This window comes from Salvelinus alpinus, chromosome 9 (genome assembly GCF_045679555.1).
Source record: "Salvelinus alpinus chromosome 9, SLU_Salpinus.1, whole genome shotgun sequence".
Taxonomy (NCBI): domain Eukaryota; kingdom Metazoa; phylum Chordata; class Actinopteri; order Salmoniformes; family Salmonidae; genus Salvelinus; species Salvelinus alpinus.
This window is the reverse complement of record NC_092094.1, coordinates 497,967-525,466: the sequence shown is the minus strand read 5'-3', so window position 1 is coordinate 525,466 and position 27,500 is coordinate 497,967. Positions and strand designations below refer to the sequence as shown.

The 27,500-nt window shown below is 42.7% G+C and overlaps 1 protein-coding gene across 19 annotated transcripts in view; it reads left to right on the top strand.

The window, feature by feature from the left end:
• Positions 1-27,500, top strand: part of eps8l2 (EPS8 signaling adaptor L2) — a 115,916-nt gene that overhangs the window by 58,427 nt on the left and 29,989 nt on the right. For all 19 annotated transcript variants that reach the window (XR_011676707.1, XR_011676705.1, XR_011676712.1 and 16 more), the window contains 7 exons: positions 4,166-4,327; positions 4,980-5,129; positions 10,981-11,060; positions 11,140-11,246; positions 15,681-15,757; positions 17,565-17,691; positions 18,898-18,986. Coding sequence is in view for 2 of the 19 variants with exons in the window: in XM_071415626.1 (XP_071271727.1) it covers positions 4,166-4,327; positions 4,980-5,129; positions 10,981-11,060; positions 11,140-11,246; positions 15,681-15,757; positions 17,565-17,691; positions 18,898-18,986 (792 nt within the window). In the remaining 17 variants the exon portion in view is untranslated. The remainder of the gene's footprint in view (positions 1-4,165; positions 4,328-4,979; positions 5,130-10,980; positions 11,061-11,139; positions 11,247-15,680; positions 15,758-17,564; positions 17,692-18,897; positions 18,987-27,500) is intronic.

Sequence of the window (27,500 nt, the reverse complement as noted above, 5' to 3'; positions counted from 1 at the left end):
ACCTACTCATTCAAGGGTTTTTCTTTATTTTTTTTACTATTTTCTACATTGTAGAATAATGGTGAAGACATCAAAACTATGAAATAACACATATGGAATCATGTAGTAACCAAAAAAGTTTTGAACAAATCAAAATATATTTTATATTTTATATTCTTCAAAGTAGCCACCCTTTGCTTTGATGACAGCTTTGCACACTCTTGGTATTCTCTCAACCAGCTTCAGAAGGTAGTCACCTGGAATGCATTTCAATTAACAGGTGTGCCTTGTTAAAAGTTAATTTGTGAAATTTCTTTCCTTCTTAATGCGTTTGAGCCAATCAGTTGTGTTGTGACAAGGTAGGGGTGGTATACAGAAGATAGCCCAATTTGGTAAACAACCAATTCCATATTATGACAAGAACAGCTCAAATATACAAAGAGAAACAACAGTCCATTAATACTTTAAGACATGAAGGTCAGTCAATTCGGAAAATTCCAAGAACTTTGAAAGGTTCTTCAAGTGCAGTCGCAAAAACCATCAAGCGCTATGATGAAACTGGCTCTCATGAGGACCGCCACAGGAGAGGAAGACCCAGAGTTACCTCTGCAGCAGAGGATAAGTTCATTAGAGTTACCAGCCTCAGATTGCAGCACAAATAAAGTTCAAGTAACAGACACATCTCAACATCAACTGTTCAGAGGAGACTGCGTGAATCAGTCCTTCATGGTCGAATTGCTGCAAAGAAACCACTACTGAAGGACACCAATAACAAGAAGAGACTTGCTTGGGCCAAGAAACACGAGCAATGGACATTAGACCGGTTGAAATCTGTCCTTTGGTCTGATGATTCCAAATTTGAGATTTTTGGTTCCAACCCTGCCACATATGTCACGTGTCTGAGCCGTTCAATTGCGACTCCACTTTGTCTCTATACTGACGTTTTGCCTGTTTGATTGCCTTACGGAGGGAATAACTACTCTGTTTGTATTCGGCCATATTCCCAGTCACCTTGCCATGGTTAAATGCAGTGGTTCGCGCTTTCAGTTTTGCTCAAATGCTGCCATCCATCCACGGTTTCTGGTTAGGTTTTAATAGTCACAGTGGGTACAACATCTCCTAAACACTTCCTGATGAACTCCGTCACTGTATCTGTGTATTTGTCGATGTTATTCTCAGAGGCTACCCGGAACATATCCCAGTCCACGTGATCAAAACAATCTTGAAGCATGGATTCCGATTGGTCAAAGCAGTGTTGAGTTTGAACTTCTGCCTATAGGAAGGGAGAAGAGATGCCTCTCTGGAAGGAGATCCTCGTCCTGAGCTCATCTACTTTATTATCCAGAGACTGAACATTAGATAGTAATATACTGGTGTGCATGCCTCCTGAGTCAGACTAGAAGTCCACTCCGAATACCGCTTCTCCGCTGGCAGTGTTTTGGAACAGCCTCTGGCTGTTCAATTGCCCTTGGGGGTACGAACGAAGAATACAATTCTGGAAAGTTGTATTCCTGGTCGTACTGCTGGTGATTTCCGGCTGTGTATAATAACATATATTTTTTTTTTTACACAAACTACATTTTTGGTTAAGGGCTTGTAAGTAAGCATGTCACTGTAAGGTCTACCTACGCCTGTTGTATTCGGCGCATGTGACAAATGCAATTTGATTTGATTTCACCATGAGGCCAATGGTGACTTGAAAACAGTTACAGAGTTGAATGGCTGTGATAGGAGAAAACTGAGGATGGATCAACAACATTGTAGTTACTCCACAATACTAATCTAAATGACAGAGTGAAAAGAAGGAATCCTGAACATAATACAAATATTCCAAAACATGCATCCTGTTTGCATCAAGGCACTAAAGTATTACTTTTAAAAAATGTGGCAAATAAATTCGCTTTTTGTCCTGAATACAAAGTGTTATGTTTGGGGCCAATCCAATCCAATATCTTATCTCCATATTTTCAAGCATAGTTGTGGCTGCATCATGTTATGGGTATGCTTGTGTAACGGATGTCAAATGGCTAGCTAGTTAGCGGGTACGCGCTAGTAGCGTTTCAATCAGTTACGTCACTTGCTCTGAAGCCTATAAGTAGTGTTGCCCTTGTCGGGGCGAGGGGACGGTTTAAAGTTATACTGTTACACTTGTAATCGTTAAGGACTGGGGAGTTTTTCAGGATAAAAAGCAACGGAATGGAACTTAGCTCAGGCAAAATTCTATAGAAAAACCTGGTTCAGTCTGCTTTTCACCAGACACTGGGAGAATTCACCTTTCAGCAGGACAATAACCTAAAACACAAGGCCAAATCTACACTGGAGTTGCTTTCCAAGAAGACAGTTAATGTTCCGTATTGGCCGAGTTACAGTTTTGGCTTAAATCTGCTTCAAAAGCTATGGCAAGACTTGTAAATGGTTGTCGAACAATGATCAAAAAACAATTTGACAGAGCTTGAAGAATTTAGAAAAGAATAATGGGCAAATGTTTCACAATCCAGGTGTGGAAAGCTCTTAAAGACTTCCCCAAAAAGACTCCCAGCTGTAATCACTGTCAAAGGTACTACTACAAAGTATTGACTCAGGGGTGTGAGTACTTATGTAAAATAAGATATTTCTGTATTTAATTTTCAATACATTTGTAAAAATGTCTAAAAACATGTTTTCACTGTCATTATGGGGTATTGTGTGTAGATGGACGAGGGAAAAAATATATTTAAACCGTTTAGAATTCAGGCTGTAACACAACAAATTGTGCATAAAACAGTTTAGGCAACAGGGATGTTGATCCAGGAGGGGGTTGAACGTCTCTGCTGTAACCAAGAAGCTTGATCTTGACATCTTGCCACTTAGCAAGTTAGCAAACCAAATGCATAACTGGAGCCCTGAGCTGGATATAACTTATTAACACATCTTAGATGTCTTATAGTTATACTAGCCACCGCGTGCTCGCGCGCACACACACACGCACGCACGCACGCACGCACGCACGCACGCACACACACACACACACACACACACACACACACACACACACACACACACACACACACACACACACACACACACACACACACACACACACACACACACACACACACACACACACACACACACACACACACACACACACACACACACTCCATGGTTAAGTTACCACCAGAGGTTCTCTCTCTCACCTCAGCTAGAGGTTCAGATTGAATGCAGGTATCAAACTCAGGGTTGAGATCACAATGATTTACTATTATATACCTAACATATATATATATATATATATATATATACCTACATACCTATATTATATACCTAACATATATATATACCTATATTTTATACCTAATATATATATATATATACCTACATACCTATATTATATACCTAATATATATATATATACCTATATTATATACCTAACATATATATATATACCTATATTATATACCTAATATATATATATACCTACATACCTATATTATATACCTAATATATATATATACCTATATTATATACCTAACATATATATATATACCTATATTATATACCTAACATATATATATACCTATATTATATACCTAACATATATATATACCTATATTATATACCTAACATATATATATACCTATATTATATACCTAATATATATATATATATACCTATATTATATACCTAACATATATATATATACCTATATTATATACCTAACATATATACATACCTATATTATATACCTAACATATATATATACCTATATTATATACCTAACATATATATATACCTATATTATATACCTAACATATATATATACCTATATTATATACCTAACAAAAAGAGCACAGCTGGAGCTTAGCATTTCTTTATAGACTGACGCTCTTATTCACTCGGTAGTGTATTTGATAAATTACACTGAGCATCATGGTTACATCATGCTAATCTGAGACCCAGGATGACATGTTCCTATGTTCTGATAACTGATAAACTTCTTCCTCTTGGCGTTCTTCTTCTGGTTTATTTTAAACTGAATCCTGATCTTCTTATTGGTCGTCTTCTTCTTCTGGTTTATTTTAAACTGAATCCTGATCTTCTTATTGGTCGTCTTCTTCTTCTGGTTTATTTAAAACTGAATCCTGATCTTCTTTTTATAAAACAGCGACAGTCCTCTATGTTATGAGCCCACCCCCTCTCTCCCCAGCACCTGTCCACCTTCATGATGGACAAGACGGAGTCCATTGCTACAGTGGACGATGCCATTAAGAAGCTGGTGCTACTGGACTCTAAAGACAAGATCTGGACCCAGGAGATGCTGCTTCAGGTCAACGACAAGGCTGTACGGCTACTGGACGTTGATACACAGGTACTTCAACTTACACAGTCAAAGTCCGGGTACATGTAGCGAATAAAGGGGATTCTGATTCATTGCCAGTGAATTTTATTTAACATTACGTATTCAGGTTATTCTTATTCTTAATAAGACACACCTGTAATAACCTGCTGGTGTAAAATACAACAGTCTGTTGACTCTAAAGAGAAACCTCTGATGGGAAAGATGTATATATAGTGCTGTGATTATGCCCATCCAAGTCTTCAGTCTCTCAGTTTTTTTTATATGTGTGTGTGTGTGTGTGTGTGTGTGTGTTAGCCATTATGGTGAGATTACTGATGAACTGACACATTTGATATGAAATAATCTCCCTCCCTCCCTCCCTCCCTCCCTCCCTGCCTCCCTCTCTACCTTTCTCTCTACCTCTCTACCTTTCTCTCTACCTCTCTACCTTTCTCTCTACCTCTCTACCTTTCTCTCTACCTCCCTCCTGCCTCCCTCTCTACCTCTCTACCTTTCTCTCCTGCCTCCCTCTCTACCTCTCTACCTTTCTCTCCTGCCTCCCTCTCTACCTCTCTACCTTTCTCTCCTGCCTCCCTCTCTACCTCTCTACCTTTCTCTCCTGCCTGCCTCCCTCCCTCCCTCCCTCCCTCCCCGCCTCCCTCCCTCCCTCCCTCCCTCACAGGAAGAGTTGGAGAACTTCCCCCTGCCTACGATCCACCACTGCCAGACAGTGTTGAATCAGACCAGATATCCATCTGTCCTCCTGCTGGTGTGTCAAGACACTGAACAGCACAGACCTGACATACACTTCTTCCACTGTGACGAGGTGGAGGTGGGTCACTTCTATCTACGTAATCACCCCAAGTAGTGCACTATATAGGGAATGGACCCTGGTTAATAGCAGGTCACTATATAGGGAATGGACCCTGGTTAATAGCAGGTCACTATATAGGGAATGGACCCTGGTTAAGATCAGGTCACTATATAGGGAATGTACCCTGGTTAATAGCAGGTCACTATATAGGGAATGGACCCTGGTTAATATCAGGTCACTATATAGGGAATGTACCCTGGTTAATATCAGGTCACTATATAGGGAATGGACCCTGGTTAATATCAGGTCACTATATAGGGAATGTACCCTGGTTAATATCAGGTCACTATATAGGGAATGGACCCTGGTTAATATCAGGTCACTATATAGGGAATGGACCCTGGTTAATATCAGGTCACTATATAGGGAAAGGACCCTGGTTAATAGCAGGTCACTATATAGGGAATGGACCCTGGTTAATAGCAGGTCACTATATAGGGAATGTACCCTGGTTAATAACAGGTCACTATATAGGGAATGGACCCTGGTTAATAGCAGGTCACTATATAGGGAATGGACCCTGGTTAATATCAGGTCACTATATAGGGAATGGACCCTGGTTAATAGCAGGTCACTATATAGGGAATGGACCCTGGTTAATAGCAGGTCACTATATAGGGAATGGACCCTGGTTAATATCAGGTCACTATATAGGGAATGGACCCTGGTTAATAGCAGGTCACTATATAGGGAATGGACCCTGGTTAATAGCAGGTCACTATATAGGGAATGGACCCTGGTTAATAGCAGGTCACTATATAGGGAATGGACCCTGGTTAATAGCAGGTCACTATATAGGGAATGGACCCTGGTTAATAGCAGGTCACTATATAGGGAATGGACCCTGGTTAATAGCAGGTCACTATATAGGGAATGGACCCTGGTTAATAGCAGGTCACTATATAGGGAATGGACCCTGGTTAATATCAGGTCACTATATAGGGAATGTACCCTGGTTAATATCAGGTCACTATATAGGGAATGGACCCTGGTTAATATCAGGTCACTATATAGGGAATGTACCCTGGTTAATATCAGGTCACTATATAGGGAATGGACCCTGGTTAATAGCAGGTCACTATATAGGGAATGGACCCTGGTTAATAGCAGGTCACTATATAGGGAATGTACCCTGGTTAATAGCAGGTCACTATATAGGGAATGGACCCTGGTTAATAGCAGGTCACTATATAGGGAATGTACCCTGGTTAATATCAGGTCACTATATAGGGAATGGACCCTGGTTAATAGCAGGTCACTATATAGGGAATGGACCCTGGTTAATAGCAGGTCACTATATAGGGAATGGACCCTGGTTAATAGCAGGTCACTATATAGGGAATGGACCCTGGTTAATAGCAGGTCACTATATAGGGAATGGACCCTGGTTAATAGCAGGTCACTATATAGGGAATGGACCCTGGTTAATAGCAGGTCACTATATAGGGAATGGACCCTGGTTAATAGCAGGTCACTATATAGGGAATGGACCCTGGTTAATATCAGGTCACTATATAGGGAATGGACCCTGGTTAATAGCAGGTCACTATATAGGGAATGGACCCTGGTTAATAGCAGGTCACTATATAGGGAATGGACCCTGGTTAATAGCAGGTCACTATATAGGGAATGGACCCTGGTTAATATCAGGTCACTATATAGGGAATGGACCCTGGTTAATAGCAGGTCACTATATAGGGAATGTACCCTGGTTAATATCAGGTCACTATATAGGGAATGGACCCTGGTTAATATCAGGTCACTATATAGGGAATGGACCCTGGTTAATATCAGGTCACTATATAGGGAATGGGCCCTGGTTAATAGCAGGTCACTATATAGGGAATGGACCCTGGTTAATATCAGGTCACTATATAGGGAATGGACCCTGGTTAATAGCAGGTCACTATATAGGGAATGGACCCTGGTTAATAGCAGGTCACTATATAGGGAATGGACCCTGGTTAATAGCAGGTCACTATATAGGGAATGGACCCTGGTTAATATCAGGTCACTATATAGGGAATGGACCCTGGTTAATATCAGGTCACTATATAGGGAATGTACCCTGGTTAATAGCAGGTCACTATATAGGGAATGGACCCTGGTTAATATCAGGTCACTATATAGGGAATGGACCCTGGTTAATAGCAGGTCACTATATAGGGAATGGGCCCTGGTTAATATCAGGTCACTATATAGGGAATGGACCCTGGTTAATATCAGGTCACTATATAGGGAATGGACCCTGGTTAATAGCAGGTCACTATATAGGGAATGGGCCCTGGTTAATATCAGGTCACTATATAGGGAATGGACCCTGGTTAATATCAGGTCACTATATAGGGAATGGACCCTGGTTAATAGCAGGTCACTATATAGGGAATGGACCCTGGTTAATAGCAGGTCACTATATAGGGAATGGACCCTGGTTAATAGCAGGTCACTATATAGGGAATGGACCCTGGTTAATAGCAGGTCACTATATAGGGAATGGACCCTGGTTAATAGCAGGTCACTATATAGGGAATGGACCCTGGTTAATAGCAGGTCACTATATAGGGAATGGACCCTGGTTAATAGCAGGTCACTATATAGGGAATGGACCCTGGTTAATATCAGGTCACTATATAGGGAATGGACCCTGGTTAATATCAGGTCACTATATAGGGAATGGACCCTGGTTAATATCAGGTCACTATATAGGGAATGGACCCTGGTTAATAGCAGGTCACTATATAGGGAATGGACCCTGGTTAATAGCAGGTCACTATATAGGGAATGGACCCTGGTTAATATCAGGTCACTATATAGGGAATGGACCCTGGTTAATAGCAGGTCACTATATAGGGAATGGACCCTGGTTAATAGCAGGTCACTATATAGGGAATGGACCCTGGTTAATATCAGGTCACTATATAGGGAATGTACCCTGGTTAATAGCAGGTCACTATATAGGGAATGGACCCTGGTTAATAGCAGGTCACTATATAGGGAATGGACCCTGGTTAATAGCAGGTCACTATATAGGGAATGGACCCTGGTTAATAGCAGGTCACTATATAGGGAATGGGGGCCTTTTGGGATCCTGACAATGTCATGTTAACCATCTGTCAAAACAAATTAAATCAAGCTTTATTTATACAGTACATTTCAGACATGGATGCAACGCAATGTGCTTCCCAGGTAAAAACAGAGATAAACAAATAAAGAAAAAAACATTAAAATGAGGCACACAACAAACATCAGAGGATTAAAAACTAAAGAATAACAACAATAACTGAAGGACTAATAACACCCCGAGGAAAAGCAAAACTAAAAATGTGTGTTTTAATATCTCTTTTCAATATGTCCATAGTTTCGTCCCCCCTCAGGTTCTCTAGCAGGCTATTCCAGAGGCTGGGGGCATAATAACTAAAGGCTGCCTCTCCATGCCTCCTGGTCCTAGGCTTTGGGATAGTTAAAAGGCTGTCTCTCCATGCCTCCTGGTCCTAGGCTTTGGGATAGTTAAAAGGCTGCCTCTCCATGCCCCTTGGTCCTTGGCTTTGGGATAGTTAAAAGGCTGTCTCTCCATGTCTCTTGGTCCTGGGCTTTGGGATAGTTAAAAGGCTGCCTCTCCATGCCCCTTGGTCCTTGGCTTTGGGATAGTTATAAGGCTGTCTCTCCATGTCTCTTGGTCCTAGGCTTTGGGATAGTTATAAGGCTGCCTCTCCATGCCCCTTGGTCCTTGGCTTTGGGATAGTTATAAGGCTGTCTCTCCATGCCTCTTGGTCCTAGGCTTTGGGATAGTTATAAGGCTGTCTCTCCATGCCTCTTGGTCCTAGGCTTTGGGATAGTTATAAGGCTGTCTCTCCATGCCTCTTGGTCCTTGGCTTTGGGATAGTTATAAGGCTGTCTCTCCATGCCTCTTGGTCCTGGGCTTTGGGATAGTTATAAGGCTGTCTCTCCATGCCTCTTGGTCCTTGGCTTTGGGATAGTTATAAGGCTGTCTCTCCATGCCTCTTGGTCCTGGGCTTTGGGATAGTTAAAAGGCTGTCTCTCCATGTCTCTTGGTCCTGGGCTTTGGGATAGTTAAAAGGCCAGAGGACCTGAGGGACCTACTGGGTACATAACTTAAAGCATGTCTGACATGTATTGAGGTGCACAATTGTGGATTGATTTAAAGTTCAATAGAATAATCTTAAAATGTATTCTAAAACTCACAGACAGCCGGTGCAGAAACCTTAAAACCTTTGTAATGTGTTCTGTCTGGTCTTGGTCAGTACCCACTCTGCAGCATTCTGTATGTTTTACAGTTGACCAATGGCTTTCTTGGGTAGACCAGACAGGAGAGCATTACAGTAGACAAGCCTGCTTGTAATAAAAGCATGGATGAGTCTCTCTGTATCAGACGGAGAGAGAAACGGCCACACCTTGGCAATGTTCCTCAGGTGGTAAAAAGCTATCTTGGTCACATTCCTAATGTGTGATTAGAAATTAAGTTCAGAATCTAAAATGTCACCTAGGTTTTTATCTTTATTGCCTGTGAATTAAAATGTGCAGTCAGATTCTCTCTCTGTGCTTTGGTTCCAACAATTAATGCTTCGGTCTTGTCTTGATTTAGCTAGTTGTGCGCCATACAACTATTTAAATCACTTATAAAGTCTAATAATTTATCTGTGGAGCTAAAATCCTCTGGTGACACAGAAATGTAAAGTTGTGTATCGTCTGCATAGCAGTGGAAATCAATGTTGTGCTTTCTGATAACGCTGCCAAGGGGTTAACATGTACACTGAGTGCACAAAACATTATAAACACCTGCTCTTTCCATGACAGAGACTGACCAGGTGAAAGCTATGATCCCTTATTAATGTCCCCTGTGAAATCCACTTTAATCAGTGTAGATGAAGGGGAGGAGACAGGTTAAAGAAGGATTTTTAAGTCTTGAGACATGGATAGTGTATGTGCCATTCAGAGGGTGAATGGGCAAGACAATATATTTCAGTGTCTTTGAACGGGGTATGGTAGTAATCAAATGTATTTATATAGCCCTTCTTACATCAGCTGATATCTCAAAATGGTCGAGAAGAGCATTCTCCAATTATTCTGATTAATAGTGATCAAGGTAGTAAAATGAGCCCGCCTGGCATTTCTAATGACCTTGTTTTATACGCCAAGTTGCTCTCTCAAAATATCATAATGGACTTTCTCTTGATTAGTTTCTTCACTCATCCAAGGGGCTGTCCGTTTGCTATGGCATCAATAGTTGCCCTTTATTTGCTAAATAATCAGACATACCATCTTGAATTACCAGTGACCTTCTTTTCCTTGAAGTCATTTTTTGACAAATCATGATTTGGTGACACTTTTGTGATTTTTGTGGAGGTGGTGCTTGAAGTGGAGGCAGGGATTGTTACCAGAAAAGTTTGTTGTGGTTCTGTAGTCCTATACAATTGTTATTCAGCACTGACCGTGCACTGACACACCCCCTACAGGCAAAGATGCTCCATGCAGACATCGACAGTGCCCTGGGTGACAACACATGTTTATACTGACTAAGCTCTGTCTCTCTCTGTGTCTCTCTGTGTCTCTCTGTCTCTCTCTGTCTCTCTGTCTCTCTGTCTCTCTCTGTCTCTCTGTCTCTCTGTCTCTCTCTGTCTCTCTCTGTCTCTCTCTGTCTCTCTGTCTCTCTCTGTCTCTCTGTCTCTCTGTCTCTCTCTGTCTCTCTCTGTCTCGCTCTGTCTCTCTGTCTCTCTGTCTCTCTGTCTCTCTCTGTCTCGCTCTGTCCCTCTGTCTCTCTCTCTCTCTGTCTCTCTGTCTCTCTGTGCAGGCAGAGATGGTCCATGCAGACATCGACAGTGCCCTGGGTGACAACAAACATGGGAAGAAGATGCGACCACAGACCTTGAAGTAAGAACCCTTATTCCTAACGGGGGTGCCCCCCCCCCCCCCCCCGTAACCACCGTGATTAAAACCCTCCTCCTTTCAGGGTGAACCAGGAGAAGATGAAGCGCCACAGAGAGACCATCATCCCCGCCTCCTCGGCCCCTAAAGGCCCGACCCCAGGAGGCCGCGTGGCTGCCATGAACATGCAGGGTAAGACCTATACCACACACACATTACAGAGAGAGAGAGAGAAAGACACACACACACACACACACACATTACACAGAGAGAGAGAGAAAGACACACACACACACACACACATTACACACAGAGACACACACACACATTACACAGAGAGAGAGAGAGAAAGACACACACACACACACACACATTACACAGAGAGAGAGAGAAAGACACACACACACACACACACAGAGACACACACACATACACACATTACGCACATAGAGAGAGACACACACACACACACACACACACACATTACACACAGAGAGAGACACACATACACATACACACACCTTACACAGAGAGAGAGAGAGAGACACACACACACACACACACACACACACACACACACACACACACACACACACACACACACACACCCCTTACACAGAGAGAGAGAGAGAGGAATACACACACACACACACACACACACACACACACACACACACACACACACACACACACACACACACACACACACACACACACACACACCTTACACAGAGAGAGAGAGAGAGACACACACACACACACCTTACACAGAGAGAGAGAGAGACACACACACACACACACACATTACACAGAGATAGAGAGAGAGACACACACACACACAGCATAATCCAATTTTAAAAAAATACAATTTTATTGGTCACCTACACATACAGTGCCTTGAAAAGTATTCATCCCCCTTGGCGTTTTTCCTATTTTATTGCATTACAACCTGTCATTTACATTTTTGGGGGGGGGAATTTCGTGTAATGGGAATACACAAAATAGTCCAAATTGGTGAAGTGAATAAAATAACTTATTTTAAAAATGTTTTTTAAAAATGTATATGTATTCACCACTTTGCTATGAAGTCCCTAAATAAGATCTGGTGCAACCAATTACCTTCAGATGTCACATAATGAGTTAAATAAAGTCCACCTGTGTGCAATCTAAGTGTCACCTGACCTCAGTATATATACATCTGTTATGAAAGGCCCCAGAGTCTGCAACACCACTAAGCAAGGGGCACCACCAAGCAAGCGTCACCATGAAGACCAAGGAGCTCTCCAAACAGGTCAGGGACACAGTTGTGGAGAAGTACAGATCAACATCCCACGGAGCACCATTAAATCCATTATTAAAAAATGGAAAGAATGGGGCCTCCCGGGTGGCGCAGTGGTCTAGGGCACTGCATCGCAGCGCTAGCTGTGCCACCAGAGACTCTGGGTTCGCGCCCAGGCTCTGTCGCAGCCGTCCGTGGGGCGACGCACAATTGGCCTAGCGTCGTCCGGGTTAGGGAGGGTTTGGCCGGTATGGATATCCTTGTCCCATCGCGCACCAGCGACTCCTGTAGCGGGCCGTGTGCAGTGCAAGGTTGCCAGGTGCACGGTGTTTCCTCCGACACATTGGTGCGGCTGGCTTCCGGGTTGGATGCGCGCTGTGTTAAGAAGCAGTGCGGCTTGGTTGGGTTGTGTTTCGGACGCATGGCTCTTGACCTTCATCTCTCTATGGGAGTTGTAGCGATGGGACAAGATAGTGATTACTAACAATTGGATACCACGGAATTGGGGAGAAAAAGGGGGTACATTTTTTTTATAAAATGGAAAGAATATGGCACCACAACAAACCTGCCAAGAGAGAGCCGCCCACCAAAACTCACGGACCAGGCAAGGAGGGCATTAATCAGAGAGGCAACAAAGAGACCAAAGATAACCCTGAAGGAGCTGCAAAGTTCCACAGCAGAGATTGGAGTATCTGTCCATAGGACCACTTTAAGCCGTACACTCCACAGAGCTGGGCTTTACGGAAGAGTGGCCAGAAAAATAGCCATTGCTTAAAGAAGAAAATTAGCAAACACGTTTGGTGTTTGTCAAAAGGCATGTGGGAGACTCTCCAAACATATGGAAGAAGGTACTCTGGTCAGATGAGACTAAAATGTATATTTTTGGCCATCAAGGAAAATGCTATGTCTGGCACAAACCCAACACCTCACATTCCCCCGAGAACACCATCCCCATAGTGAAGCATGGTGGTGGCAGCATCATGCTGTGGGCATGTTTTGTCATCGGCAGGGACTGAGAAACTGGTCAGAATTGAAGGAATGATGGATGGCGCTAAATACAGAGAAATTCTTGAGGGAAACTGTTAGGAATTTTGTTAATAAATAGTTAAAACAAATTCTAGCTTTAGATAAAACTATAACTAATTGAACTCTGCACGCCTGGTGAAAAGAGATTTGTGTTGTGGGTTATAAAGTAAGCAGAAAGGGTCATTAAACTATGGTTGAACTGACCCAACTTAGCCCTGAGATGTTTAGATAAGGCTGTGGGTAACTTTTTAGGTCTTCCATTATCTTGAGTTGTCTGCTAAAGTGGTAATAAATTATAGTGAGCCTTCAGGATAATTGATTACATTGTGTGTCATGTGTGTGTGCTGTGAAGTTGGAATGAACTTTTGAACCTGTTTTCTATTTGTCAGGACAATGAGACTTATTCTGTAACCTATGACATCATATCTTGTATATAAACCTGTGTTTATGATCAAATGGCAGCGTGCTCCGAGAATAAACACTATTATCTAATTTTAATAAGACTGTATCCTGTCTATTTTATGTTAATAAGTATCTTACAAATTCTTATAAATAGACAGATTGAATTTAATTAATGAGTATATTAGAGGAATTATTTAATTCCACTAACAGAAACTTGCTTCAGTCTTCCAGAGATTTGAGACTGGGATGAAGGTTCACCTTCCAGCAGGACAATGACCCTAAGCATACTGCTAAAGCAACACTTGAGTGGTTTAAGGGGAAACATGTAAATGTCTTGGAATGGCCTAGTCAAAGCCCAGACCTCAATCCAATTGAGAATCTGTGGTATGATTTAAAGATTGCTGTACACCAGCGGAACCCATACAACTTGAAGGAGCTGGAGCAGTTTTGCCTTGAAGAATGGGCAAAAATCCCAGTGGCTAGATGTGCCAAGCTTATAGAGACATACCCGAAGAGACTTGCAGCTGTAATTGCTGCAAAAGGTGACTCTACAAAGTACTGTCTTTGGGGGGGTGAATAGTTATGCACGTTTAAGTTTTCTGTTTTTTTGTCTTATTTCTTGTTTGTTTCACAATAAAAAAGATGTTGCATCTTCTTGTTGTGTAAATCAAATGATACAAACCCCCCAAAAATCTATTTTAATTTCAGGTTGTAAGGCAACAAAATAGGAAAAATGCCAAGGGGGTGAATACCTTCGCAAGCCACTGTATTTAGCAGATGTTATTTTGGGTGTAGCGAAATGCTTGTGTTTCCTAGCTCCAACAGTGCAGTAATATTTAACAATACACAACAAAACACACACATCTAAAGCAAAAGAATGGAATTAAGAAATATATAAATATTAGGACAAGCAATGTCGGCGTGTCATTGACTAAAATACAGTAGAATAGAAGACAGTATGTATATACATGTACATATGAGATGAGTAAACAGTATGTAAACATTATTAAACTGACTAGTGTTCCATTATTAAAGTGGCCAGTGATTCCATGTCTATGTATAAAGGGCAGCAGCCTCTAAGGTGCAGGGTGGAGTAACATTATTAAAGTGACCAGTGATTCCATGTCTATGTATAGAGGGCAGCAACCTCTAAGGTGCAGGGTTGAGTAACTGGGTGCTATCTGGCTAGTGATGGTTATTTAACAGTCTGATGGCCTTGAGATAGAAGCTGTTTTTCAGTCTCTCGGTCCCTGCTTTGCTGGACCTGTACTGACCTCGCCTTCTGGATGATAACGGGGTGAACAGGCAGTGGCTTGGGTGGTTGTTGTCCTTTATCTTTTTGGCCTTCCTGTGACATCGGGTGGTGTAGGTGTCCTGGAGGGCAGGTAGTTTATCCCCGGTGATGCGTTGTGCAGACCTCACTACCCTCTGGAGAGCCTTGTGGTTGTGGGTGGTGCCGTTGCCATACCAGGCTGTGATACTGAAAGGATGCCTTCAATTGTGCATCTGTAAAAGTTTGTGAGGGTCCTATGGACCAAGTCGAATTTCTTCAGCCTCCTGAGGTTGAAGAGGCGCTGTTGCGCCTTCTTCACCACACTGTCTGTGTGGGTGGATCATTTCAGTTTGTCAGTGATGTGTACGCCGAAGGAACTTAAAGCTTTTCACCTTCTCCACTGCGGCCCCGTCGAGGTAAATGGGGGTGTGCTCCCTCTGCTGTCTCCTAAAGTCCACAATCAGCTCCTTTGTTTGTTGACATTGAGGGAGAGGTTGTTTTCCTGGCACCACTCCGCAAGGGCCTTCACACTGACGCACCGATATACACACACACACACACACACACATTATTATAACCATGATTAAGTGTTATCGTTGTTGTGGTTGAATATGAATAAATAAAGCTCTGTCTGTGTGTCTGTTAGATGTGGAAAGACGAGGTTCCGCGCAGCAGGACCCAGAGTCCCACGAGAAGCTGGCCCAACGCATTGAGAAGGACGTGGTGAGTAACCTACATACTGATGTACTTCCTCGCTGAGACACGTCTCTGTCGTCCTGCGACGTCTCTGTCGTCCTGCGACGTCTCTGTCGTCCTGCCGAAAGTCCCTCATTACTGCCTCCCTTTTTTAAATCTCTTTTACCACCTCTAATCTATACTGAACAAAAATAGAAACACAACAGCAAAAAGATTTAACTGAGTTACAGTTCATAAAAGGAAATCAGTCAATTTAAATAAATAAATTAGGCCCTAATCTATGGACTTTACACGACTCTCGGTCACATATCTTAAAAAAAAAAAAAAAAGTATGGGCATGGATCTGAAATCCAGTCAGTATCTGGTGTGACCAGCATTTGCCTCATGCAGTGTGACACATCTCCTTCGCATAGAGTTGATCAGGCTGTTGATTGTGGAACATTTTCAGCTTCCAGGAATTGTGTACAGATCCTTGCGACATGGGGGCTGTGCATTATCATGCTGAAACATGAGATGATGGCAGCGGATGAATGGCACTACAATGGGCCTCAAGATCTCGTCATTGTATTTCTCTACATTCAAATTGCAATCGATAAAATACAATTGTCCGTAGCTTATGTGTGTCCATACCATAACCTCACCCCACTGCGGTTGTGAGGCCGGTTGGACGTACTGCCAAATTCTCTAAAACGACGTTGGAGGCGGCTTATGGTAGAGAAATTAACATTAAATTATCTGGCAACAGCTCTGGTGGAAATTCCTGCAGTCAGCATGCCAGTTGCTGCTCCCTCAAAACTGTGGCACAGCGGTCTAAGGCAAATTTGTTTACATCCCTGTTAGTGACATCTGTGGCGTTGTGTTGTCTGACAAAACTGCACATTTTTTGAGTGGCTTTTTATTGTCCCCAGCACAAGGTGCACCTGTGTAATGATCGTGCTGTTTAATCAGCTTCTTGATATGCCACACCTGTCAGGTGGATGGATTATCTTGGCAAAGGAGAAATGCTCACTAACAGGGAAGTAAACAAATTTGTGCACAGAATTTGAGAGAAATAAGCTTTTTGTGCGTATGGAACATTTCTGGGATCTTTTATTTCATCTCATGAAACATGGGACCAACACATTACTCTTAAATGTTGATTTTATATTTTTATTTCAGTGTAGTAATTTCTGTTACTAGCCTAGCGCCTGTAGATCTGTCTATTATTGTTATTCTACTACTATTAGTAGTTATTCTACTACATTAGTAGTTATTCTACTACATTAGTAGTTATTCTACTACATTAGTAGTTATTCTACTGCTATTAGTAGTTATTCTACTGCTATTAGTAGTTATTCTACTTCATTAGTAGTTATTCTACTACTATTAGTAGTTATTCTACTGCTATTAGTAGTTATTCTACTGCTATTAGTAGTTATTCTACTGCTATTAGTAGTTATTCTACTTCATTAGTAGTTATTCTACTACATTAGTAGTTATTCTACTTCATTAGTAGTTATTCTACCACCATTAGTAGTTATTCTACTACTATTAGTAGTTATTCTACTACTATTAGTAGTTATTCTACTACTATTAGTAGTTATTCTTCTACTATTAGTAGTTATTCTACTACATTAGTAGTTATTCTACTACCATTAGTAGTTATTCTACTACTATTAGTAGTTATTCTACTACTATTAGTAGTTATTCTCTGCTGTGTGTATTGGTGGTCGATAAATCACTCATTAGGCTTTCCCCCTGCAGGACATTCACAACTAAACCATTTGATCATGCTAGCTTGGTGGTCAGCCATCACTCATTAGACTTTCTTTCTTTCTCTGTCCTTCTCTTTTAGCAAATCCTGAACTGTTCCCTGGATGACATTGAGGTGTTTGTGTCTCGGCTGCAGAAGGCTGCAGAGGCCTTCTCTCAGCTCAACCAGCGTAACAAGAGTAAGAAGAGTAAGAAGAAAGGACCAGCAGGTCTGTCTCCTCTTCTTCTTCTGGTCAACTGACAATATGACACATATTGTCCACTAACACTTTCTATGTTCTCTTGTGTTGTACATTTCTCTTGACCTCTTTCATTAACTGAACTGTGTGTATCTTCAATTGTGGTATTGTCCACTATCTATGATGTAATCTATAGCTGTGGAGAGCTAACTTATCTTGTTGTTACCATGACCTGTATTCAAATCAAATCACATCACATTTTATTAGTCACATACACATGGTTAGCAGATGTTAATGCGAGTGTAGCGAAATGCTTGTGCTTCTAGTTCCGACAATGCAGTAATATCTAACAAGTAATCTAACAATTCCCCAACAACTACCTCATACACACAAATCTAAGTAAAGGAATGGAATCAGAATATATAAATATATATATATATATATGGATGAGTAATGACCGAGCGGCATAGGCAAGATGCAATAGATGGTATAAAATACAGTACAAATGAGATGAGTATTGTAAGATATGTAAACATTATTAAAGTGGCATTATTAAAGTGACTAGTGTTCCATTTATCAAAATGGCCAATGATTTTAGGTCTGTATGTAGGCAGTCTGTATGTAGGCAGTCTGTATGTAGGGGGGGGGGGGGTGCTCCCTCTGCTGTTTCCTGAAGTCCACGATTACCTTCTGATCCAAGACACCTTGATCTGGGTGAAAAATGGGTAGCTGATGTTGAATATTCTAAACTGGTCAAATCTTGACTAAAATCAGTTGGAACGAGTCTACAATTTCTCAGATGGTCTGTGTGGATGGAAATAGCAATAATTCATTCAATATTGATCTTGATCTTGTCAGATTTCCTTTTTGACCTGGCTATACAGTTCTGATTTCGGGAATGCAACTGAGAAATCTGAACTGATGATTCTACGTGGACACAATCAAATCAAATCAAGTTTATTTTATATAGCCCTTCGTACATCAGCTGATATCTCGAAGTGCTGTACAGAAACCCAGCCTAAAACCCCCAAACAGCAAGCAATGCAGGTGTAGAAGCACGGTGGCTAGGAAAAACTCCCTAGAAGTTTCAACACAGCTAGATAGGAGTGTTATGTTGACTCTGCCATCTGACCTCTCTCCCCTGCCCTGTGTGAAGCCTGTATATTGACTCCATAGCAGTCTGTGTGTGGTCATGGCATGTCTGTCTCTCTCGCCTGTCTGTCTCCTTTTTGACAGACGGCATGCTGACCCTGAGAGCGAAGCCCCCCTCCGAGGCAGAGTTCATTGATAGCCTACAGAAACTGAAGCTCGCCTTCAACCTACTGGTGAGTGGACTTCCTCCTGCACTAACCTCCATTATGCCGATGTACACTACAGTAGGGAGTCATTTAGCAGACTCTCTGATCCAGAGCCACTACAGTAGGGAGTCATTTAGCAGACTCTCTGATCCAGAGCCATTACAGTAGTGAGTCATTTAGCAGACTCTCTGATCCAGAGCCACTACAGTAGTGAGTCATTTAGTAGACTCTCGTATCCAGAGCCACTACAGTAGTAAGTCATTTAGCAGACTCTCTTATCCAGAGCCACTACAGTAGTGAGTCATTTAGCAGACTCTCTGATCCAGAGTCACTACAGTAGTGAGTCATTTAGCAGACTCTCTAATCCATAGCCACTACAGTAGTGAGTCATTTAGCAGACTCTCTGATCCAGAGTCACTACAGTAGGGAGTCATTTAGCAGACTCTCTAATCCATAGCCACTACAGTAGTGAGTCATTTAGCAGACTCTCTGATCCAGAGTCACTACAGTAGGGAGTCATTTAGCAGACTCTCTGATCCAGAGTCACTACAGTAGGGAGTCATTTAGCAGACTCTCTGATCCAGAGTCACTACAGTAGTGAGTCATTTAGCAGACTCTCTGATCCAGAGCCACTACAATAGGGAGTCATTTAGCAGACTCTCTGATCCAGAGCCACTACAGTAGTGAGTCATTTAGCAGACTCTCTGATCCAGAGCCACTACAGTAGTGAGTCATTTAGCTCAGGCATTCGAACAAGCAACCTTTTGCTTACTGGCCCAATGTTCTTAACCCATAGTACCAGTGGAGACCAAACCGCTCCCTACCCCTTTACTCTGGTCCTAACCCTTTACTCTGGTCCTAACCCTTTACTCTGGTCCTAACCCTTTACTCTGGTCCTAACCCTTTACTTTGGTCCTAACCCTTTACTATGGTCCTAACCCTTTACTCTGGTCCTAACCCTTTACTTTGGTCCTAACCCTTTACTATGGTCCTAACCCTTTACTCTGGTCCTAACCCTTTACTTTGGTCCTAACCCTTTACTATGGTCCTAACCCTTTACTCTGGTCCTACCCCTTTACTCTGGTCCTACCCCTTTACTTTAGTCCTAACCCTTTACTTTGGTCCTAACCCTTTACTTTGGTCCTAACCCTTTACTCTGGTCCTAACCCTTTACTTTGGTCCTAACCCTTTACTATGGTCCTAACCCTATACTCTGGTCCTAACCCTTTACTTTGGTCCTAACCCTTTACTATGGTCCTAACCCTTTACTCTGGTCCTAACCCTTTACTTTGGTCCTAACCCTTTACTATGGTACAAACCCTTTACTCTGGTCCTACCCCTTTACTCTGGTCCTACCCCTTTACTTTAGTCCTAACCCTTTACTTTGGTCCTAACCCTTTACTATGGTCCTAACCCTTTACTCTGGTCCTAACCCTTTACTTTGGTCCTACCCCTTTACTCTGGTCCTAACCCTTTACTCTGGTCCTACCCCTTTACTCTGGTCCTAACCCTTTACTTTGGTCCTACCCCTTTACTTTGGTCCTAACCCTTTACTCTGGTCCTAACCCTTTACTATGGTCCTAACCCTTTACTTTGGTCCTACCCCTTTACTCTGGTCCTAACCCTTTACTTTGGTCCTAACCCTTTACTCTGGTCCTAACCCTTTACTCTGGTCCTAACCCTTTACTCTGGTCCTAACCCTTTACTCTGGTCCTAACCCTTTACTTTGGTCCTAACCCTTTACTCTGGTCCTAACCCTTTACTTTGGTCCTAACCCTTTACTCTGGTCCTACCCCTTTACTCTGGTCCTACCCCTTTACTCTGGTCTTAACCCTTTACTTTGGTCCTAACCCTTTACTTTGGTCCTAACCCTTTACTTTGGTCCTAACCCTTTACTTTGGTCCTAACCCTTTACTTTGGTCCTACCCCTTTACTCTGGTCCTAACCCTTTACTTTGGTCCTAACCCTTTACTTTGGTCCTAACCCTTTACTTTGGTCCTAACCCTTTACTCTGGGCCTACCCTATTAATATGGTCCTAACCCTTTACTTTGGTCCTAACCCTTTACTTTGGTCCTAACCCTTTACTTTGGTCCTAACCCTTTACTATGGTCCTAACCCTTTACTTTGGTCCTAACCCTTTACTCTGGTCCTAACCCTTTACTTTGGTCCTAACCCTTTACTTTGGTCCTAACCCTTTACTATGGTCCTAACCCTTTACTTTGGTTCTAACCCTTTACTTTGGTCCTAACCCTTTACTTTGGTCCTAACCCTTTACTCTGGTCCTAACCCTTTACTCTGGTCCTAACCCTTTACTCTGGTCCTAACCCTTAACTCTGGTCCTAACCCTTTACGCTGGTCCTAATCCTTAACTCTGGTCCTAACCCTTTACTTTGGTCCTACCCTTTACTTTGGTCCTACCCCTTTACTTTGGTCCTACCCCTTTACTTTGGTCCTACCCCTTTACTTTGGTCCTAACCCTTTTACTTTGGTCCTAACCCTTTACTTTGGTCCTAACCCTTTACTCTGGTCCTAACCTTTTACTTTGGTCCTAACCCTTTACTTTGGTCCTAACCCTTTACTTTGGTCCTAACCCTTTACTCGGGTCCTAACCCTTTACTTTGGTCCTAACCCTTTACTTTGGTTCTACCCCTTTACTTTGGTCCTACCCCTTTACTTTGGTCCTACCCCTTTACTTTGGTCCTAACCCTTTACTCTGGTCCTAACCCTTTACTCTGGTCCTAACCCTTTACTTTGGTCCTACCCCTTTACTTTGGTCCTACCCCTTTACTTTGGTCCTACCCCTTTACTTTGGTCCTAACCCTTTACTTTGGTCCTAACCCTTAACTTTGGTCCTACCCCTTTACTTTGGTCCTAACCCTTTACTTTGGTCCTAACCCTTTACTTTGGTCCTAACCCTTTACTCTGGTCCTAACCCTTTACTTTGGTCCTAACCCTTTACTTTGGTCCTAACCCTTTACTTTGGTCCTACCCCTTTACTTTGGTCCTAACCCTTTACTCTGGTCCTAACCCTTTACTCTGGTCCTAACCCTTTATTTTGGTCCTACCCCTTTACTTTGGTCCTAACCCTTTACTCTGGTACTACCCCTTTACTCTGGTCCTACCCCTTTACTTTGGTCCTAATCCTTTACTTTGGTCCTAACCCTTTACTCTGGTCCTAACCCTTTACTTTGGTCCTAACCCTTTACTTTGGTCCTAACCCTTTACTTTGGTCCTACCCCTTTACTTTGGTCCTAACCCTTTACTCTGGTCCTACCCCTTTACTCTGGTCCTACCCCTTTACTCTGGTCCTACCCCTTTACTCTGGTCCTAACCCTTTACTTTGGTCCTAACCCTTTACTTTGGTCCTAACCCTTTACTTTGGTCCTAACCCTTTACTCTGGTCCTAACTTTTTACTTTGGTCCTAACCCTTTACTTTGGTCCTAACCCTTTACTATGGTCCTAACCCTTTACTTTGGTCCTAACCCTTTACTTTGGTCCTAACCCTTTACTCTGGTCCTAACCCTTTACTCTGGTCCTAACCCTTTACTTTGGTCCTAACCCTTTACTTTGCACCTAACCCTTTACTTTGGTCCTAACCCTTTACTTTGGTCCTAACCCTTTACTTTGGTCCTTACCCTTTACTCTGGTCCTAATCCTTAACTCTGGTCCTAACCCTTTACTTTGGTCCTAATCCTTAACTCTGGTCCTAACCCTTTACTCTGGTCCTAATCCTTAACTCTGGTCCTAACCCTTTACTTTGGTCCTACCCTTTACTTTGGTCCTAACCCTTTACTTTGGTCCTACCCCTTTACTTTGGTCCTAACCCTTTACTTTGGTCCAACCCCTTTACTTTGGTCCTAACCCTTTACTTTGGTCCTACCCCTTTACTTTGGTCCTACCCCTTTACTTTGGTCCTAACCCTTTACTTTGGTCCTAACCCTTTACTTTGGTCCTAACCTTTTACTTTGGTCCTACCCCTTTACTTTGGTCCTAACCCTTTACTTTGGTCCTACCCCTTTACTTTGGTCCTACCCCTTTACTTTGGTCCTAACCCTTTACTCTGGTCCTAACCCTTTACTCTGGTCTTAACCCTTTACTTTGGTCCTACCCCTTTACTTTGGCCCTACCCCTTTAGTCTGGTCCTAACCCTTTACTTTGGTCCTAACCCTTAACTTTGGTCCTAACCCTTAACTTTGGTCCTACCCCTTTACTTTGGTCCTAACCCTTTACTTTGGTCCTAACCCTTTACTTTGGTCCTAACCCTTTACTCTGGTCCTAACCCTTTACTTTGGTCCTAACCCTTTACTTTGGTCCTAACCCTTTACTTTGGTCCTACCCCTTTACTTTGGTCCTAACCCTTTACTCTGGTCCTAACCCTTTACTTTGGTCCTAACCCTTTACTTTGGTCCTACCCCTTTACTTTGGTCCTAACCCTTTACTCTGGTCCTACCCCTTTACTCTGGTCCTACCCCTTTACTTTGGTCCTAATCCTTTACTTTGGTCTTAACCCTTTACTCTGGTCCTAACCCTTTACTTTGGTCCTAACCCTTTACTTTGGTCCTAACCCTTTACTTTGGTCCTACCCCTTTACTTTGGTCCTAACCCTTTACTCTGGTCCTACCCCTTTACTCTGGTCCTACCCCTTTACTCTGGTCCTAACCCTTTACTTTGGTCCTAACCCTTTACTTTGGTCCTAACCCTTTACTTTGGTCCTAACCCTTTACTTTGGTCCTAACCCTTTACTCTGGTCCTAACTTTTTACTTTGGTCCTAACCCTTTACTTTGGTCCTAACCCTTTACTCTGGTCCTAACCCTTTACTCTGGTCCTAACCCTTTACTTTGGTCCTAACCCTTTACTTTGGTCCTACCCCTTTACTTTTGTCCTACCCCTTTACTTTGGTCCTACCCCTGTACTTTGGTCCTAACCCTTTACTTTGGTCCTACCCCTTTACTTTGGTCCTAACCCTTTACTTTGGTCCTAACCCTTTTACTTTGGTCCTAACCCTTTACTTTGGTCCTAACCCTTTACTCTGGTCCTAACCCTTTACTTTGGTCCTACCCCTTTACTTTGGCCCTACCCATTTACTTTGGTCCTAACCCTTTACTCTGGTCCTAACCCTTTACTTTGGTCCTACCCCTTTACTCTGGTCCTAACCCTTTACTTTGGTCCTAATCCTTTACTTTGTTCCTAACCCTTTACTCTGGTCCTAACCCTTTACTTTGGTCATAACCCTTTACTTTGGTCCTAACCCTTTACTTTGGTCCTACCCCTTTACTTTGGTCCTAACCCTTTACTTTGGTCCTAACCCTGTACTTTGGTCCTAACCCTGTACTTTGGTCCTACCCCTTTACTCTGGTCCTAACCCTTTACTCTTGTCCTAACCCTTTACTTTGGTCCTAACCCTTTACTCTGGTCCTAACCCTTTACTTTGGTCCTAACCCTTTACTTTGGTCCTAACCCTTTACTTTGGTCCTAACCCTTTACTTTGGTCCTAACCCTTTACTTTGGTCCTAACCCTTTACTCTGGTCCTAACCCTTTACTTTGGTCCTACCCCTTTACTTTGGTCCTAACCCTTTACTCTGGTCCTACCCCTTTACTCTGGTCCTACCCCTTTACTCTGGTCCTACCCCTTTACTCTGGTCCTAACCCTTTACTTTGGTCCTAACCCTTTACTTTGGTCCTAACCCTTTACTTTGGTCCTAACCCTTTACTCTGGTCCTAACTTTTTACTTTGGTCCTAACCCTTTACTTTGGTCCTAACCCTTTACTATGGTCCTAACCCTTTACTTTGGTCCTAACCCTTTACTTTGGTCCTAACCCTTTACTTTGGTCCTAACCCTTTACTCTGGTCCTAACCCTTTACTCTGGTCCTAACCCTTTACTTTGGTCCTAACCCTTTACTTTGCACCTAACCCTTTACTTTGGTCCTAACCCTTTACTTTGGTCCTAACCCTTTACTTTGGTCCTAACCCTTTACTCTGGTCCTAATCCTTAACTCTGGTCCTAACCCTTTACTTTGGTCCTAATCCTTAACTCTGGTCCTAACCCTTTACTCTGGTCCTAATCCTTAGCTCTGGTCCTAACCCTTTACTTTGGTCCTACCCTTTACTTTGGTCCTAACCCTTTACTTTGGTCCTAACCCTTTACTTTGGTCCTACCCCTTTACTTTGGTCCTAACCCTTTACTCTGGTCCTAATCCTTAACTCTGGTCCTAACCCTTTACTTTGGTCCTAATCCTTAACTCTGGTCCTAACCCTTTACTCTGGTCCTAATCCTTAACTCTGGTCCTAACCCTTTACTTTGGTCCTACCCTTTACTTTGGTCCTAACCCTTTACTTTGGTCCTAACCCTTTACTTTGGTCCTACCCCTGTACTTTGGTCCTAACCCTTTACTCTGGTCCTAACCCTTTACTTTGGTCCTAACCCTTTACTTTGGTCCTACCCCTTTACTTTGGTCCTAACCCTTTACTCTGGTCCTACCCCTTTACTCTGGTCCTACCCCTTTACTTTGGTCCTAATCCTTTACTTTGGTCTTAACCCTTTACTCTGGTCCTAACCCTTTACTTTGGTCCTAACCCTTTACTTTGGTCCTAACCCTTTACTTTGGTCCTACCCTTTTACTTTGGTCCTAACCCTTTACTCTGGTCCTACCCCTTTACTTTGGTCCTAACCCTTTACTTTGGTCCTAACCCTGTACTTTGGTCCTAACCCTGTACTTTGGTCCTACCCCTTTACTCTGGTCCTAACCCTTTACTCTGGTCCTAACCCTTTACTTTGGTCCTAACCCTTTACTCTGGTCCTAACCCTTTACTTTGGTCCTAACCCTTTACTTTGGTCCTAACCCTTTACTTTGGTCCTAACCCTTTACTTTGGTCCTAACCCTTTACTTTGGTCCTAACCCTTTACTCTGGTCCTAACCCTTTACTTTGGTCCTACCCCTTTACTTTGGTCCTAACCCTTTACTCTGGTCCTACCCCTTTACTCTGGTCCTACCCCTTTACTCTGGTCCTACCCCTTTACTCTGGTCCTAACCCTTTACTTTGGTCCTAACCCTTTACTTTGGTCCTAACCCTTTACTTTGGTCCTAACCCTTTACTCTGGTCCTAACTTTTTACTTTGGTCCTAACCCTTTACTTTGGTCCTAACCCTTTACTATGGTCCTAACCCTTTACTTTGGTCCTAACCCTTTACTTTGGTCCTAACCCTTTACTCTGGTCCTAACCCTTTACTCTGGTCCTAACCCTTTACTTTGGTCCTAACCCTTTACTTTGCACCTAACCCTTTACTTTGGTCCTAACCCTTTACTTTGGTCCTAACCCTTTACTTTGGTCCTAACCCTTTACTCTGGTCCTAATCCTTAACTCTGGTCCTAACCCTTTACTTTGGTCCTAATCCTTAACTCTGGTCCTAACCCTTTACTCTGGTCCTAATCCTTAACTCTGGTCCTAACCCTTTACTTTGGTCCTACCCTTTACTTTGGTCCTAACCCTTTACTTTGGTCCTAACCCTTTACTTTGGTCCTACCCCTTTACTTTGGTCCTAACCCTTTACTCTGGTCCTAATCCTTAACTCTGGTCCTAACCCTTTACTTTGGTCCTAATCCTTAACTCTGGTCCTAACCCTTTACTCTGGTCCTAATCCTTAACTCTGGTCCTAACCCTTTACTTTGGTCCTACCCTTTACTTTGGTCCTAACCCTTTACTTTGGTCCTAACCCTTTACTTTGGTCCTACCCCTGTACTTTGGTCCTAACCCTTTACTCTGGTCCTAACCCTTTACTTTGGTCCTAACCCTTTACTTTGGTCCTACCCCTTTACTTTGGTCCTAACCCTTTACTCTGGTCCTACCCCTTTACTCTGGTCCTACCCCTTTACTTTGGTCCTAATCCTTTACTTTGGTCTTAACCCTTTACTCTGGTCCTAACCCTTTACTTTGGTCCTAACCCTTTACTTTGGTCCTAACCCTTTACTTTGGTCCTACCCTTTTACTTTGGTCCTAACCCTTTACTCTGGTCCTACCCCTTTACTCTGGTACTACCCCTTTACTCTGGTACTACCCCTTTACTCTGGTCCTAACCCTTTACTTTGGTCCTAACCCTTTACTTTGGTCCTAACCCTTTACTCTGGTCCTAACTTTTTACTTTGGTCCTAACCCTTTACTTTGGTCCTAACCCTTTACTCTGGTCCTAACCCTTTACTCTGGTCCTAACCCTTTACTTTGGTCCTAACCCTTTACTTTGGTCCTACCCCTTTACTTTTGTCCTACCCCTTTACTTTGGTCCTACCCCTGTACTTTGGTCCTAACCCTTTACTTTGGTCCTACCCCTTTACTTTGGTCCTAACCCTTTACTTTGGTCCTAACCCTTTTACTTTGGTCCTAACCCTTTACTTTGGTCCTAACCCTTTACTCTGGTCCTAACCCTTTACTTTGGTCCTACCCCTTTACTTTGGTCCTAACCCTTTACTCTGGTCCTAACCCTTTACTCTGGTCCTAACCCTTTACTTTGGTCCTACCCCTTTACTCTGGTCCTAACCCTTT